Genomic DNA, 16,935 nt, shown 5'->3' on the forward strand with positions numbered 1-16,935 from the left:
ATTCGAAAATTTGGGTCAGTTTTTGGAGCCTTACAAGTTCTTGACGAGGATCCAAAACAAAAACAGAGCTGTGATATATATTAGGACACCTTTTTTTTTTGGCTAAACAAACATCCAAAATTACTAGGGGAGATCGGTTCTTGGTCGGGTCCAGTCTTATGCTAAAACTGGGATTTGACCGATCCGATTCTCAGGCGGTCCATTCACTAGGCTGGTCGCATTTTATTATTATTATAATTTATCATTAAATTTTTCTCATCAGCGACATATTCATCTAACCACATCTTATTAATTGCGTTGCCTTATCATTAAACCTCAAAGTAATACTAAGCATCCGAAACATCTTAACTTTAGGTTTAGGTTTACATTTAGAAATTGTTTTTTAAAAATAAGTATCATTCGGTTCGGTTCCCCCCGAGATTGAGAACGGGAACACCCGTAACCAGTTTAGATTTTATGGAATCGAAAGTCGGACCGGGGCTTTAGAAAATCGGACCCAAATAGCCGGTTCGGTTTGTTTCGGGCAGTTCCCGATTCGATCGACCCTAAAAATTTCATCAAATTAACGTGCTTAAATCATCAATTTTAAATCGGCACTATAGACCCGAAAAATAAAATCGCTGCCGGAAAATCACTACTTCACAAAGGAAAAAACAGAAAAAAAAAGAAAAAGAAAAAGGCGGATCCCATTCCAGAAACAACTGGACATGGAAGCAATTTAACCGTCCTAGTCCTCCTTTCTTGCTCGCACAGAGAGAGAGAGAGAGAGTGGCATTTTACATTTGTCTGGTCGTGCTGATGGGGGGATGTACGGGAGATGGTTTGGCGTTTATACAGACCATCTCTCTCTCTCTCTCTCTCTCTCTCTCTCTCTAAGCATGCACTGAACATATTTCATCCTTTTCTCTCTAGCATTTAAAGAAGAAGAGCAGTCGCGACCCGGAAAAGGTGAAGCTTTCTTGTTTTCATCAATGGCGAATCTGAAAGGAGGGACGAGGCCGCCGTGGGTGGGCCTCGGAGCTGCCGTTTGGCTCCAGATAGCCTCCGGCAACGCCTACAACTTCCCTCTTTACTCCCACTCTCTCAAGTCCGTCCTCGGGTTCAACCAGCACCAGCTCACCATGCTCGGCGTCGCCAACGACATCGGCGAGAACGTCGGTCTCCTCCCCGGCTACTTCTGCAACAAGTTCCCTCCTTGGGCCGTCCTCCTGATCGGCGCTCTCGCGTGCTTCTCTGGGTTTGGCGTGCTTTATCTCGCCGTGAGCCGGACCGTTGAGTCTCTGCCTTACTGGTTGGTGAGTTACGCAAGTTTCTAGCTCTCTGTTCTAGTTCGAGCTATCTACTTGAGCTGTTTAGTCTTGTTCTACCGATAAGTGTAACTGTTTCCCTTTTCTAAATGGGTCTTTTGTTTATGAAGTATCTGATTTTGGGGCTTCTTGAGATTGGGCTCTCATGATTTTTCTTGATTGAGATGCTCATAGCAAAATTAGAAAGAGAAGTAGAGAGAGAAAGAAGTTGCAGATATTTCTGAAATTAATCTACTATAGCTGTTATAAGCATACTCTCGAAGTCACAAGTGTACATCCGTGACTTATTTGAATTTGGCCTAGGCGAAAAATTTCTAGTTTAAAGAAGAGCGTATGTGCGGTCGATTTATTTTGTTGAAATGGCGAGTACCCCGGTTAGTGGATTGAGTATTGGATTGGCTGAGTTGGTAGTTGGAGTAGATCATGGGTTACCTTATATCCGGGAGCTAGAATTAAGGATGAAAACGGGGATAGGTTTTGACTGTTATTATCATATGGTCGTGGAAAAGAGATTGGTTTTGGACTTTTCCTATCTGTGATGGTCCAATGGTAAGGGCTTGTTTACAAAAAATAGGAGTCAGTCTTCATTGTAATGTTTCCATTGATCCATTAACTGCTAACCGATGTCTTTCTCAAGCTAAGAAACCCAAGTGAGTGGCAGACTCCAAATTAAACTTCCATGCCCAACAAGGTCGTTCTGTCATTTTCTTCTTGAGATGTTGCTTATCTTACTTACCAAGGTATGAATACTTAACAAGTTTGTACCTGTTTATCAATGTGCGTCTTTCGGTGGTGCAGTTGTGGCTAGCCCTATGTATTGCCACCAATAGCAGTGCCTGGTTCAGCACAGCCATTCTGGTAACAAACATGAGAAACTTCCCTGTAAGCCGAGGCACGGTCGCCGGGATTCTCAAAGGTTATGGAGGCCTAAGTGCTGCTGTATTTACTGAAATTTACAGTGTCTTGCTTCGACATTCCTCTTCCAAGTTACTCGCATTCCTCTCCATTGGGATCCCTCTCCTCTGTATCGCCCTGATGTACTTTGTTAGGGCTTGTACTCCTGCTTCTGGTGAAGATGCTTCAGAACGTGGCCATTTTCTTTTCATACAAGCTGCAAGCGTTGTGCTTGGCTTATATCTCCTAACGACGACGATATTGGATGATGTGCTTTCTTTGACGCCTCCCATATCCTTTAGTTTCATTATCATTATGATTCTCCTTCTCATGGCTCCTCTGGCAATACCTGTCAAGATGACATTGTTTCGCAGCAGGACAAACAGACCGGAGACTTCTAACCAATCACCTACGTCTTCAGTTGGTTCAATAAATGAGAATGTTGATGAGAAAACTGAGCCACTTTTGACGCGCATATCATCTGCGACACATGTAGGAAGTTTCCGTGACAGTGATGGGCCATCAGAGATTGACTTGCTTTTGGCAGAGGGTGAGGGAGCAGTGAAGAAGAAGAGGAGGCCCAAGAGAGGGGAGGATTTCAAGTTTTTTGAGGCTCTTGTCAAGGCAGATTTTTGGCTTCTGTTCTTGGTGTATTTTGTCGGAGTTGGTACTGGTGTGACTGTGCTCAATAATCTGGCCCAAATAGGGATTGCTCAGGGTGTCCATGACACAACCATCTTGTTGTCTCTCTTCAGTTTCGGCAACTTCGTGGGCCGTCTTGGCGGGGGTATTGTATCTGAACATTTTGTCAGGTTGGTGTACTACAGGATATTGTTCTCCGCTTTCCATTTTAACAAGTCTGGCATTGTTCTTTAGTTAGTGAATGCATCTGGTCAAGGTATGGACACAAAAAGACCTTGGAAAGTACTTGGCACAAGATCTAAAGTGCATAAATATCATGTGGGTCAGTCCCCCTAGTTTCCAGTAAAAGATGTGGAGCATCTCTTATATAAACTGTGTCGGTCAGATTTTGCCTGTAATCAGATTTTCCGTCGTTTTGGTTGCTTTCCAAATCCTTCATTCAACCAAAGTTTTCTTTCTTATCTACCACTGGTTGATATCTGGGAAGACTTCTTCTCTCTTGTTCTATTGTATGTCGTTGATAGCTTTTGGTGAGCCATCTTATAATTTTGTCGCAAAACATCACAGAAATACCCCCTGTTCAGAACTTACATTTTGAAAATGCGCTACTTGTGCAGGTCAAAAACTATGCCGCGTACAGTTTGGATGACATGGACTCAAGTTTTTATGATTGCCATATACCTTCTGTTTGCTTCTGCTATCGACGGCACGCTTTATGCGGCGACTGCATTACTTGGTATCTGCTACGGCGTCCAATTCTCTATAATGGTCCCGACCGTCTCCGAACTTTTCGGACTGAAGCATTTCGGGATATTCTACAATTTCATGTCGTTGGGGAACCCAATTGGTGCGTTCCTCTTCTCAGGCCTCCTAGCCGGGTATATCTATGACAACGAGGCGGCCAAACAGCATGGACTCATGCTTCTAAAATCGAGCGTGTCCTGCCTCGGCGCGAACTGCTTTCGGGTCACTTTCCTTGTTCTTGCTGGTGTCTGCGGTTTTGGCGTGATATTGAGCATAATCCTGACTATCAGAATAAAGCCCGTTTATGAGATGCTTTATTCTGGAGGTTCGTTTAGGTTGCCAAACAGTTCTAGTCACTGATAGACTCGAAGGACCGAGCATACACATGGGCTTTCAACTCATAGGACGGCATGCGGTTATGTACTTCACACAGAACAGCAAACCACCAGTTATAAGGTTGGTCCTATTATGGAGAGTGTCCTTCGCATTGAAGCTAAGATCTGCATTTTTTGCTGTTGATCGCATTGCAGGGTTGGCTGCTTTGATGTGATTTTTTGGTCATTTGCGAGTACTGCTTGGGGATATGAATGTATGAACTCATATTGTATCGGCTTAGTTATGAACTCATACTGTTGATCACATTTCAGCTACTCGAGACTCGAATTATCCAACAAAAACGAATGCATACCTCCATTTAAGAGAGTATTTTTGGTGCCGAAAGTTTCAAATTGAGGATCTTCTGCGGCACGGGATTCCGTACTCTTTCATTAGCCGGCAGTGCTGATAATTGAGTCGCTTCTGATCAATCTTTTCAGCCAACCCGGCAGTTAGAACCGACTGTTCCAGCACATTTCAGCATTTATTTTTAGATGAAGATACTTTTCGATGATGTAGCCTGAAATGACTGAAGACGGCATACCACTTAGAATCTTGCACCGCATAGAATTGGCCCAGTGATGACCCGAAAATACAGGTATTAACACAAGCGTAATGCATGTGCTGTGATAATAGAAATGAGGAAATTTCCTCCAAACCACCCTGTTTAGCACATGTTACCTCTCAAAACTCAGAACAAGAAGATTGGAACAGACGCACATGGCTGATGGCTCCTCCTCCCGAAGAAAGGAACTTCCCCGAAGAAATTCTACTCCTCATCATCCCCATGCTCTAAGCAAGAACCCAACACAAATACCGCAGAAACTCTCTCACAACGCTCTCTCTCAAGTAGGTTTCATGTCATTGAACAGCTTCGTCCACAGTGATTGCTCATCGTACTCGTATGCATCCATCTTCACCTTGTTGGGATCACTCCATAACCGCTTTGGGCTATGAGCTGTCCTCTCGAGAGGCCCGGACAGTTTCGGGCTCCTCGGGACTGTGAACCTCTCTTGAACCCTGCCATCGAGAGGCCCGGTCAATTTCGGGCTCCTCATCGGGTATGCCTTCTCATGGACCCTTCTGTCCAGAGGCCCGGACGAGAACTTCGGGCTCGGGCACCTCGGCGGCGCGAACACTGGCTTCTGGTGGGCCCTGTTGTCCAAGGGCCCAGAAAACTTCTGGCTCTTGTGGGCCAGCAGATACTTGTCCTGCACCCTTCCATCCACCAAAGGCCCAGACAGTGCCATGTTCCTCCTGTCCTGGTGCACAATTGTCTTTTCTTTCACCTCCTCCTTCTCACTCTTGTGCTTCTTTGACAACAGTGCACCTCTCCACTGGTCTCTGTACCTGTTGGGCTCTGGTGAGGCCCTCACATCCCTCTCTTGATCATGGAAAACAAGCTTGCTAATGTACTTACCAACGGACGTCTTGGTCCTGTTGAGCGCCATAACGAGGCCGGAGATTGGCCTAGGACCCCCACGCTCCTTCTTGGCAAGCTTGAGGATCTCCAGCCTGTGCTTGGCCACAGATATGCCCATGCTCTGGAGGAACTCATGGTCGAAGTAGCTGATATCCTCCTCCTGGAGCTCGTTGAGCCCGAACGCCCGGCCGTACTCATAGACGAGGGACGGGTCGAGGCTGCCCTTGGATAGCCAGGAGAACCAGTCCATATTCTGAGGAGGGGGGCTTGGCTGGTGCTTCTTGGGTTCTTGAATGTGGTTATGTGATGTTCATGGGTGTGAGAGAGGAAGAAGAGAGGTGAGAGTGGGAGAGATAAGAGAGGAAGGGGCTAAGCAAGTTCTGGTTTTGGGGTAATGCAATTTGGAGGTTTGTGGGTATATATCTTTCCATGAGAGTTTGGAAGGTAGTTGAGGGATTGAAAGAGACAAAAAGCAATGAGGTGTGCCAAATTAAACCAGGAAATTTACTGCTGTTTCTGGGTGAAATGGTCATGACTGCATCATCTTCTTTATGCCCATGTGGGAGTTAGAGAGTAATTGGGGGGGGGTAAGAATAGTGCATGTGCAAGTTACTTTTAGCACTTCGCTGAACCCCAAAAAAGATCAGCTTGAAGCATCAATCGGGACCAAGAGTTCGTTGAAGGGACCGGCAGTTGAATCCCTTCCCACATGCCTAAAACCCAATGGCATGCATGACCAGTCTTCCAGTCACGGATGGATGAACATTCCCATTCTCCCCCGTGGCTTCAACTTAAACTTTTGAGCGATTCATTTACGTACCGGTTGATGCTCGAATGTCACTCGCTTCTCTCCTTTTGAGTCTGATCGATGTCGATTTGAACCTTTTTTTTGGTCCATTCTAATACAGGATCGTAGATTTGAGTCGTGGTCATGCATCGCGGGCTAGAGGACCATCATGGTTTTTCGTCAATTAAAGACGTGTTAGAACACCATCATCCTAATCATTTCGCCGCTAAATCAGATGTGCTAAGTAGGCTAATCAATGTCACCGCAAAACATCTAGTTGTTGAAATTTTCATTAAACCTTCTCTCTCTCTCTCTATGGTTAGCTCACTATCCTTATCCTTGGAACAAACTGCTGTAGATGGACTCCCTCTAGTCTAGGACATGGCAAGCCTTGATGATCCACACCCACCAGCCCCCCCAACACCACCACCGCCGCCCCCCGGGACACACACACACACAGCGACTACTGATGGGAAATTCAATAGTTGCACTGGAGAAGCCAGACTGAGTAATTAGTGAGAGTCACGTTAGGCCAACCATCATATGGAAATATTTTACATGTTGTTGGGTGGGAGGTCTTCTTTTTCTTCAATTGGGTTCTTAATTATTGTAAAGAGGGGGCAGGTGAGCTCTAATAAAAAGTAGGCTGAAAAAGTCGTTGAGGCCAAAATGGTGGGAGGAAATATGGCCATTTAAAGATGTTAAATCATATAAACCTACTACCATAATAGGCAAGAACCGAATTAAATACTATTTTTTTCTTCCCTCCAGAGCATTGACTCGGTCTCTTTTTGTCATCTTGGGTTTGAGACTATGATAAGGTTAGGTGGTGGGTGAAGAATGGAATGGGTTCACGAGCCACTGGGGAGTTTTTAAGGGGGGGAAATGAGATGGAAAAGATGTGGCTTTGGTCGTTCTTGCAAGTGTTCTTTCAAAATTACGTTCTTGGAAAAACTGCTTCCAAGAACCAAAAAGAGAGAAATTCAATCATGTTTTTCTAGGCCAAAATATCTTTTGGGGATTCGACTTGGCAAAAACAATGGATGAAAATGTAATCTTATGATTACCAATCTTTGCAAATACACATGCATCAACTTCTATATTAACCGGACTCTCTAAAAGACTATAGAAAAATTAAAGTTAGTGCACGTTCTGTCAAAGGGATCGAAATCGCTTTAAACAATGAAAAGTTCTTATCCCGACACGGTCTCCCTAAAAACGGACTATGGAATATACTTTATCTGTTTGGGTTATGTTATTGGCGGGCATTCAACCATGGATGGAGTAAATCTCAATCGCGCAGATGACTTGTGTCATAAGCTGAGATCACTGAATCATTAAGGTTTCTTTAGTTTCTTCTGACCTCTTTGCATGTATAAATTCCTTTTCTTTCTATTTTTACTCATTTTGTCTTCTCCCTCACCCCCCACCCCCCCCCGGGCGTTCATGATTGATTCGGTTTGAGCCCATGACGTGGGACTGAGAAAATCAACGGGGATTATCTCCCCTCCAAATTTATTGCAGAAGTGGACAGACCTGAGCATAAACCACGCAAGTATGAAGTTGCAAGCTGTGGCCCTTAGCTGTTCTTGAAAGCCACATCGCCACCATCCAACAATTTGTAACCTTCCTGACACATGATTTGTTTCCCTTTTATTCTGAAAATTTTCAAAAATAATTTGAAGGGTTTAAGAATGCAAGAAATTGGTGTTGAAAGAAACCTGCATACAGTGATTCTTTGGGTGAGACAAAAGACTAGTGAAACTGAAATAATTGCTAGACAGTGTCGTGGCCTCGAGGTAACGACCAGCTCTACTTTGACAAGAACTGGATCTTTTCAACAAGAAAACCTCTGTCCTTGGATCATCTTTCTTCTTAACATGTGTTTGTTTCATGAAAAAATTCGTATTAAAGAAAAATACTTTCAGGAAATCATTTTTCAGGAAAATGGTTAGTTTTCCTTTGTTTTGTGATACGTGGCAGAAAGGAAAGCCCCTTTGCCTGCTGGAGTCTTTGGAGACCCGGCTACGCCCCCTTCTTCTTGAGCTCGGTTGAAACATGTTGGAAGGAATCATGTTGCAGGTGCTACTATTTTTCATTTGGCGGGTCTTCTACCAAGCACTGCTGGTAATACCTTTGTTTCACATTGTAGATCTTCTGTTGCTACAGAAGAGTAGTGATACCTTAGGCTCTTTTTCTGTAATTGCTGCAGATTTACCACCAATGAGTACATGAACTTCGAAGGCTATAGTTATAGCTACCTCAAGGACCAGAATGGTGAATTCAGAAACCCCTACGATCATGGTTTCTGGAAGAATTGGTCGCATTTTTTGACTGACGGCTATAAGGACAACTTGGATTTTCCTTATGATCATTATTGAGGTGTGGTTCATACTTCTTATCGACAGAAAGGCACGGAAATCTCGCTTCAACCAGGCAGGGTTTCGAGAGGCTGTCCCGACGAAGATTGCGGGGGTAGTGTCCTCGGATCGCTAGAGAGCTTTTATAGTCTGGATCCGTATTTCAGCGATAGTTTGGGCTTGAGCCAATGAATAGTTAATAAGTGACCTATATATAATATATTTTTTTTGTAGGTGGGAGATGCTAATTATAGTGGAATTCTCTGCTGGATATAACCCTAATTTAAGGGTGAACCCAGATAAATCTTATGTCTTGATTTGTCTTTCTCGCCTTTACTCTCTATTTCCTTGTGTTTGTGTGCTTAATCCTAATAAGCATGGTTCCGGGAGGAATCAATCCAATCTTCTGTCGAAAGATGTGAATCAGGGCAAAGACTCCTTTCCTGAGCGATATATCATTTGACAAGCTTCCATGATAGTCTTTACGAAAAAGTGAGAGTTTAACACTGTGAGGAAGCACTCTTCCTGTTATGTAAACTTGCAAGGCAGACAGAACTTATATTTGCAAATTCAAAGATTGTTGAAAGAAAACTTTTTGTTAGCTTTAAGACATTACTTACGTGTGGATGCAAATTTTTTTTTTTTTTGGGTCGAAATGTGGATGCAATTAGAGGAATAAATGTGCAGTGCAACATTCATAACTTTCATTAGGGTAAATTAAAAGTGAACTTAGGAAATTAATGGATATTGACTTCTTTTTTGTATTATAGTTGATCGATACGCCAAAAAACCTGAAAAAGTTCGAAAAGGCATATATCTTGATAGACAAAGCAGTACGTTGACTTAAAAAAAAGTCTAATGTTAACCAAATTGAACACAGGAATTATTGTGAAATTCTTTAATACATAAAAATTATAAAAACGAATTGCAAATCTTGTGCATAGAACGAGCCTTTTTTACAAGTATCTAGGAAAGGACATCATGTGTCGGCGACGGTAAATTAGTATAACTAAAGCAACAAACTGATGAGACTAGATCTGTCTAGGAATCAGGACATTGAGATTGGTGATTGAAGCTGGAGATTTTTAATTGAAGTCCTATAAAGTAGGATCTCGTAAACAACTGAACTGATCACCACAATAATGGTCACAAACCACCCTCCTTTCGCTCGGTCAAAAGTAAAAACCATGAAAGTCTCTCTAGGAATCCATTATCCTTCTGGTTTTTTCAGTTTGATGCATATGCTGTTGTTGAGTTTTCGCTACTGAGGATCTTGTCGCTATACTATGTTTTCTCGGGCACCGTTGAGGAACTCATTGTGGTTCATTCGTCAAGTCCTAGAAAACCAACGGCTGAGAAGTGGTTCTTCCTACAGGAAATGGCGATCTGGTGATGCAAGAAATGGAGAGACATTGCTGGGTAATTATGCAGGGTCATTAGTTTCTTCCGGAGTTTTGATTGCTGGGTCTTGCTTTGGAGTTTGCTATTGGGTTTCGAGTTCCTCAGGGACTAGCCCTTTCTTGTCGTTCGCGGATTGTCCTAAAGAGACATGGCCTTCCAGCGACGATCTCCAAGCTTCAATGAACGGAAAGAAACGCAGCTTCCTCGTCGGAGGTAAGCATACATATGTTTATCAAAGAATCATCGTACACCGTGGCATTAGCTGACGGGATATGCAAAATCTGGTCGAAAGCCACCTTGTCATTAAATATCCACTATTCCTAATTAGTTTGATAATCTATTTCAGATGCATACAGAAGACGAATCTTCTTTAATTATGAGAAGCGGATCCGGTTGCAGAGTCCCCCTGAAAAGGTACGCTTTTGCTCATATCGGTCGTCGAGCTAAAAATCACCTGGCGGAGTTCGACAACTCACTTGTATAGTTTTACCTTCCAAGATGATTGTTGTCTTTGGCCTATTCGCAGCATTCTTTTCGACCAAATGTAGCTATGAGAATTCACATGTCTGTTAAATTTGTGATGATGTTCAAGGTTTTCGATTACTTTGCGTCAGTCCGGAGGCCTTCAGGAGAAGTTCTCATGACACCGGCGGACTTGATGCGAGCAGTTGTACCGGTGTTTTCTCCATCCGAATCGGATCGTGTTAGAGAGGGATATTTGAGAGGAGAGAGGATTCCTGGAGACTTATATTGCCCTCCTTCGAAATTCTTTATGCTCTTCGACACCAACAATGATGGACTTATTTCATTTCCAGAGTGAGAGGACTGTCATTAGCACTCTTCTGGATTGGCCATGAAAAATCTCTATCATAATTTCAACATACTAGAATCAACATTGACTGTACTGTATTACTAAGGTGGATTTCATTCATTTTTAACAGGTACATCTTTTTCGTCACGCTGCTCAGTATCCCCGAGTCGAGTTTCGAGGTGGCATTTAAAATGTTTGATCTGGACAACAATGGGTAATTGCGGTTCATCCAAAAAGTTCTCATTAGCTTTGTAGATTCTCATTTTACTCTCCCCACTTTCATAATGGAAGATACATATGTTTGCCGTGTTCAATATGCTCTCTTTATCCAATGCTTATTGTGCTTGAGATACAGAAAATATTATGGGAAGTGCTACTTAGAAGAGACAGTAAGGAACTTTTTTTACTTAGGAGATAGTCATCGACGGTCTGATAATACTTAATGAACCTTCTAAATTCAACGCTGTGCTGAAACAAGTACACATTCGCCGACAGCGAGATAGACCAGGAAGAATTCAGGAAGGTGATGGCTCTGATGCGATCCCAAAACAGACAAGGGGCTCGGCACAGGGACGGCAGGCGAGTGGGACTAAAAGTCACAGAATCAGTGGAGGAAGCTGGTCTGGTGGAGTACTTCTTTGGCAAGGATGGTCAGGAAAAGCTCCAACATGGACGATTCGTCCAATTTCTGAAAGATTTGCATGACGAAGTAGGTGCTCTCCCCAAATTTTCTGCTTGATAATTGAACTTCTGTGCTACTTCTTTTTATTCACTATCTATGTCTGTAGCTATCTGATATGACTAGACTGCTCATTCAGATACCATACAGACCAAGTTCTCTCGTAACAAATTCAAGGACTTTTCGTTTTTTGTATAATCAGATCTTGCATTTAGAGTTTTCGCATTACGACACTAGATCAGCGGGGACGATATCAGCGAAAGATTTCGCCTTGTCCTTGGTTGCATCTGCTGACATGAGCCACATAAACAAGTTGCTTGACCGGGTCGACGAAATAGATGGCGAACCGTTACTCAGAGACTTGAGGATCTCGTTCCAGGAATTCAAGGATTTTGCAGAGCTGCGTAAAGTGCTGCAGTCGTTTTCGCTAGCCATTTTCAGCTACGGGAAAGTGAATGGCCTGCTCACGAAAAGGGACTTCCAGAGGGCCGCCTCCCAGGTACTTGCTCCGCATGAGGATTTTTTCTACTTACCCATATGAACAATCTTCATTTCCGAGCTATGCATTCCCTGAAGAAACTTATGTTTGATCGTTTCTTGGCCTTCACAAGGTGTGTGGCATTTCCATTACAAACAATGTGGTGGACATAATATTCCACTTGTTCGATGCTAACCGTGACGGAAATTTGAGCTCGAAGGAGTTTGTTCGAGTAGTACAAAGACGCAAGAGCAATGAAGGATGCACAAGAGAGGCCGGTGTCAAGGGTCTTATTTCTTGCTGGAGCAATTGCACAACTGGTTGTACTTCCTCAAAGCTTCTTTTGTGACCGATACCGATCAGTACTCGGGTTTACAAAGCTATGGCTTTACTACGGTATGAGCTGGACAGATGTTTGCTCTCCTTCGCCATCACTCGCAGTTCAAAGATGCGATCATCAGCTTTGCTGAAAGCCTAGGTTCCTAAAACCAAAGAATTCTACCTCTTGTTCTGGTTATAACGCATATATTTGAAGTGATCTTTCCACTTCAGGTTCGAAAATTTGTTTTGACTCACCAAATTGGTGTAGCTTTAAAATTATTTACACCGAGTTTATTCTCTGTAACATCCTCCATCGTGTTTAAATCACAAGGGGAAAAATAAAACATGGAGCGTGCCGAAAACATGATGGCAAGATCAGTACAACACACCAACAACTCAAGATCAGAGAAGTAAACGAACTTCCTGGCAAGCTTCAGTAGATATAGAGCTTCCAATTTTCACACATGCTAAGATGAGGCGTCAGGGTTTTACATTGGAAGGCCAACTAACCTAGTACTGGCGGTATTAAATTTACTTAAGCATGCTTCAGCTTAAAGTTGAGTAAACTGAATTTAGCTAGAGGAACACTTCATGATAAGGATCAGTTCTACAAACGCAACTCCGAAATGTTAGCTTGGAGCTTCCTGCATACCTACTCCTACTATTCCTTAAATGGAGATAAGCATCTCGAATGCCGGTATTTCAAAGGAAAACAGAAAATCCATCTGTTTGAAGAAGCTTTCGACAAGGACAAACACTGGTTACAAGGTAATGGAAAATTTGAAGCACTACCAGGAAAATCCTCACACCAGAGGCGAAGTAGAGAAGCTCCTTCCCACAATATATTTACTTTGTGTGTGGATATTCTGTTGCTTACCCTTCTGTATCATCAGCTACTGAACCTTCGTCCTCTGTAACCATGATAATCTGTTTATCTTCAAATTTTTCCTCTTCTGGTCTCTTTCCCATCTGATCTTTGTGAAGCACATTACAATTGATGGTGTGCCATACTGGTCTCTCTTCTTGGAACAATCTGAAAGGTTTAAGGCAAACATTCAGATAGAAGAAACCAGCATGTGCTTTTGAATTGAGAATTGGTGGGGTGGTCACACTTAGTATGGCAGTACATAAATTAACCAGTGACAAGAAAAGGAAAAAACCACATACGGATGCTTGCATAGCATTGGGATTTGAATTGTGAGAGCGTATTTACACGTGGACAACTCTGTGATGGAAGTAATCATAGCTCTAGGCTCTGAGCAGACAAATCTCACCTGTACTTGCACAAAAACTTGGACATGAAAAGACAAAAAAAAAGGGGGGGGATTGTGACTGAGATGTTAACAATAGCAAGTCATTCCACCTCAGTCTCACGAGGCTGATTTGTAAGATCGCAGGTAGTCCCGTTTGTGTACTGATGAGCATGATACCTATGTAAACCAATATATATGTATCAAAATATGCTCTAACTCTGGCGCCAAAAAGAAAGTCTCCTCAACCCAGTCCTCTATATTCCGAAATAGTGAAAAAAAGGCCACTGGACAAACCTTTGTGAAGCATCTTTTGATCGGGGATCCTTCAATGTTGATACATCAGAGAGATTCTGGTTGAAAGCAGATGTGGCCTCTGAATCATAGTTACCTAAGATAAATTCCTGGACCACCTGTAACAAGCAAATAATGGCTTGAATTAGCATGAAGCATGAAGTACGACGAGTAACAAGTAACGACAAAATGGACTTTATTTTTGTCTGAAAACTGCGACATGGATTAGTTCATGAAAGGAGGACAAGTATTGCATGCAAATTCTTTTCAAGGTTGCCAAATCTGTCCAGAGCCATGCAAAAACACAAGCACTTCTCATGCAATTATAATTACCTTTTCATCCTCCACGTGAAATTGCCGTATCTTCTCGTGATAACAGAACTCATATGACCACCAACCTTCTTGCTGCATAAAGATTAGAAATGGTCATAAGCAAAATAAGTTATCAATAAATTCTATATGTCCTGGCAACCTAAGCATCTACCAGAAAACCTAGATATAACGCATCCTTAATGGCTCTATCAACTAGAAACCAGCTTTGTCCTTTTTTTCCCCTCTCTATACTAGAAGGGAACACCAATTAGAGGTGGGGCAATAGGTACTAACACTTAGGAGGCACTTGTCCTTTAGTACTTCAAGCAGCTCATCAGGTGTCTTCAATTTGACGCGGTTCTCCGTTTCCACAATCATACTGGTCACATTCTGCTGAATAACAGGTGTTTCACTCTTGGCTTTCTCAACCTTGGGTAAGAAACATAAGTACTTCTGTCCATCTTTACCAGGCATTACTACTGATTCCTGATCATCATCCTGAAAAATTCCAGCTAAAATATTTAGTTCAACATAATATTCCTACAAAGCAAATGCAGAAGCCACACGAAAGGTCATAATACAGAGATATCCGACTAACCCTAGAATTAGAAAGAACATCACACATACAACAAAGGCTAATGATCCTACAGGCAAAAGCAGAAGAGAGTTCAAAACATGCACACACCAATAAATAACAACTGATCCATCCAAACTTATTAGACTGCAGTAAGCACAGAATCAACTTGAAAAGTGTCATTACTTGCCTGAATCATGCAAAGTAATGCAGCATCTCCAATTTAGTCTTATTAGACAACTAAAGACAGTGACTACACCATGCAAGTCCAAACAGAGGTAGGAAACTCCTAATCTTGCACTTACTGGATGAAAGGGAGAGCCTTCTGGATGGAACTCGATATTATACTTTGGTTCACGAGAACTACGTCCCAAAGTACCACCTGCCAAGACAGTGTCATGAAAATAAGGCACTCCTGGAGGTTATACTCGTATACTTTCAAGTCTTCTGCGGTTACTACAGTATGGTTAACTTATTTCTACATTAATCACAAATGAAGACCTACACAGAGCACATAAACATTCTTGAAATAAACTGCACGAGAAAGTCAAGCCAGATTATCAGCATCACAACAAGGAAGTTTGCTTAGACAGGTCAATCATAGATTTCCTGCTCCCAAAGATTGTTGCTGTCCTTACCAAAGAGATGTGACCAAGTGTTCAGATTTATATCTCATTGAGTCATTAAATCATTATTTCTAGATGAATCTCTCCTACTTTCAAACCTCAGGTGCATGATTTTGTAATTAAGTAGAAGAACCTGTCATCTCACCTTTTGGAAAATGTCAGCTTGACTAGTGGAAAGCAAGGTGTTGGCTAGAAATCAAATTATTAGGAGTGAACTCACAAACATGCCAAATGTTTGGCAAAAAGAGGAGTCCCGCAAGGTCCATTTTTCAAAGTAAATCAAATTCAGAACCAGAAAATAAACAATTTCTCCTTCCTGACTACACATATGATATCTAATTACCTTGATCATTAACCTCAGGAGTACTTGCACTTGCTAAAATGTATCTAGGATTCAGAAAATTGCTGAATGGATCTAGATGTAAGAAGAAGGAAGATAGACTTCTTCCTTGTACCCTCGGGAGAAAATAAATTAATGGCTTTTATGGACAGCTGAGAAATCAGTTACATGGCCCTTCCATCTGGGAAGTGAAAACTCTGACAAATGACAAAACCACCAAAGATCCATGCTTCTTTCCACTGTTCACTCCTGATCGCATTTCCTACATCCCCTCATCATTACCTCCCCAGAGGGAAACACTTCAGTAGGGACTCGACCCGACTGAAAGAAGGATTCAAAAATCATACTTAAGCACCAGAACACTAGAGCAATCCCGTGCTTATCATTTGCAATGCACCACTCGCATATAGATGCATTATGCTTTGCTAAGCAATGCTCGGGCGATACAATAGGGCTATACAACTACTAGCAAACTAAATGGAGACCTGAGTCCCAGTCACAAGAAAACACACACACACATTGAGGTCGATCAAATCACATCATCTGCACATGTTGTTTATAGCCCCCAAATCAAGAGTAAGAATGTCTGGAATAAAATATCAACAAGTACTGATCGCGCAGGCTGTAGTGAAGCACACAAACAACTATCTTCGATTTAATCGAAATAGTCCAGAAAAGACTTGAAGCTAATCTCTCCAAGCATTCTAAACAAATCCTTCACGCTAACAAAGAAACCCAGAAAGAAAAAAACATAAAGAATGTAATTTGAAGCAGATACGATACATGAAGGAAATAAAAAATCGTGAAATTGGGCTATTGCTGATTCAGAGAATATGCCCCAGCGAGCCAATTGAAGATAATAGCGAGATCAATTACCAACATGAGCCGTCAAGATCTTATCGGCGAGCACATGCGCGCAGAGGACGGATTGGAGAAGGATCAACAACAACACCCTCATCTCTCTCGCCCCCTCTCTCTCTCTCTCTCTCTCTCTCTCTCTCTCTCGATCTCTCGATCGATAGATCGAACTCTACGAGGGCCCAACTCGGAATCAGGAGCTTTTTCAGCAAAATCAGAATGTCGACCTGAAAGCGAATTCTGTTCTCTCTCTATCGGCGAAAGACGAAGAAGAAGCTCTCTGCAAAGCGCAGTGTCCGCGAGTCTGCGACGACTCCGGTGGTGGTGTGGGGGTCGTGGTGGCGGTGAACGAAAGACGTATCCCCGACGTGGACTACCCAATCACTTGCCGCCACGTCATCTAGCCGCAAGTCCTGGTGGTCGCGTGACTGGTCACGTGCTGCCGTTAGTAACGCGACA

The 16,935-nt window shown here is 42.6% G+C and overlaps 3 protein-coding genes and 1 pseudogene across 5 annotated transcripts; 2 read left to right on the top strand and 2 right to left on the bottom strand.

The window, feature by feature from the left end:
• Positions 1-778: 778 nt before the first annotated feature.
• On the top strand, positions 779-4,422 carry LOC115752553 (protein NUCLEAR FUSION DEFECTIVE 4-like). Its single transcript, XM_030690797.2, has 3 exons — positions 779-1,295; positions 2,106-3,013; positions 3,461-4,422. The coding sequence occupies exons 1-3, from the start codon at positions 972-974 to the stop codon at positions 3,945-3,947; spliced, it is 1,719 nt and encodes a 572-aa protein (XP_030546657.2). The 5' UTR covers positions 779-971; the 3' UTR covers positions 3,948-4,422.
• A 385-nt stretch (positions 4,423-4,807) lies between these two features.
• Positions 4,808-5,872, bottom strand: LOC115752557. Its single transcript, XM_030690801.2, has one exon. The coding sequence runs from the start codon at positions 5,633-5,635 to the stop codon at positions 4,808-4,810; it is 828 nt and encodes a 275-aa protein (XP_030546661.1). The 5' UTR covers positions 5,636-5,872.
• A 3,717-nt stretch (positions 5,873-9,589) lies between these two features.
• On the top strand, positions 9,590-12,436 carry LOC115752554 (annotated as a pseudogene).
• A 150-nt stretch (positions 12,437-12,586) lies between these two features.
• LOC115752556 (protein OS-9 homolog) lies at positions 12,587-16,776 on the bottom strand. 3 transcript variants are annotated; one of them, XM_048277457.1, is made up of 9 exons: positions 16,635-16,776; positions 16,495-16,592; positions 14,958-15,034; positions 14,373-14,576; positions 14,100-14,171; positions 13,770-13,885; positions 13,586-13,652; positions 13,390-13,496; positions 12,587-13,255 (listed from the first exon to the last, which is right to left on the bottom strand). In XM_048277457.1, the coding sequence occupies exons 2-9, from the start codon at positions 16,574-16,576 to the stop codon at positions 13,096-13,098; spliced, it is 885 nt and encodes a 294-aa protein (XP_048133414.1). In that variant the 5' UTR covers positions 16,577-16,592; positions 16,635-16,776; the 3' UTR covers positions 12,587-13,095. The 3 variants fall into 3 exon arrangements, with proteins under 3 accessions (XP_048133414.1, XP_048133412.1, XP_048133413.1); XM_048277455.1 differs by having other exon boundaries at positions 16,495-16,598; XM_048277456.1 differs by having other exon boundaries at positions 16,495-16,602.
• Positions 16,777-16,935: the final 159 nt, after the last annotated feature.

This window comes from Rhodamnia argentea, chromosome 4 (genome assembly GCF_020921035.1).
Source record: "Rhodamnia argentea isolate NSW1041297 chromosome 4, ASM2092103v1, whole genome shotgun sequence".
NCBI lineage: Eukaryota > Viridiplantae > Streptophyta > Magnoliopsida > Myrtales > Myrtaceae > Rhodamnia > Rhodamnia argentea.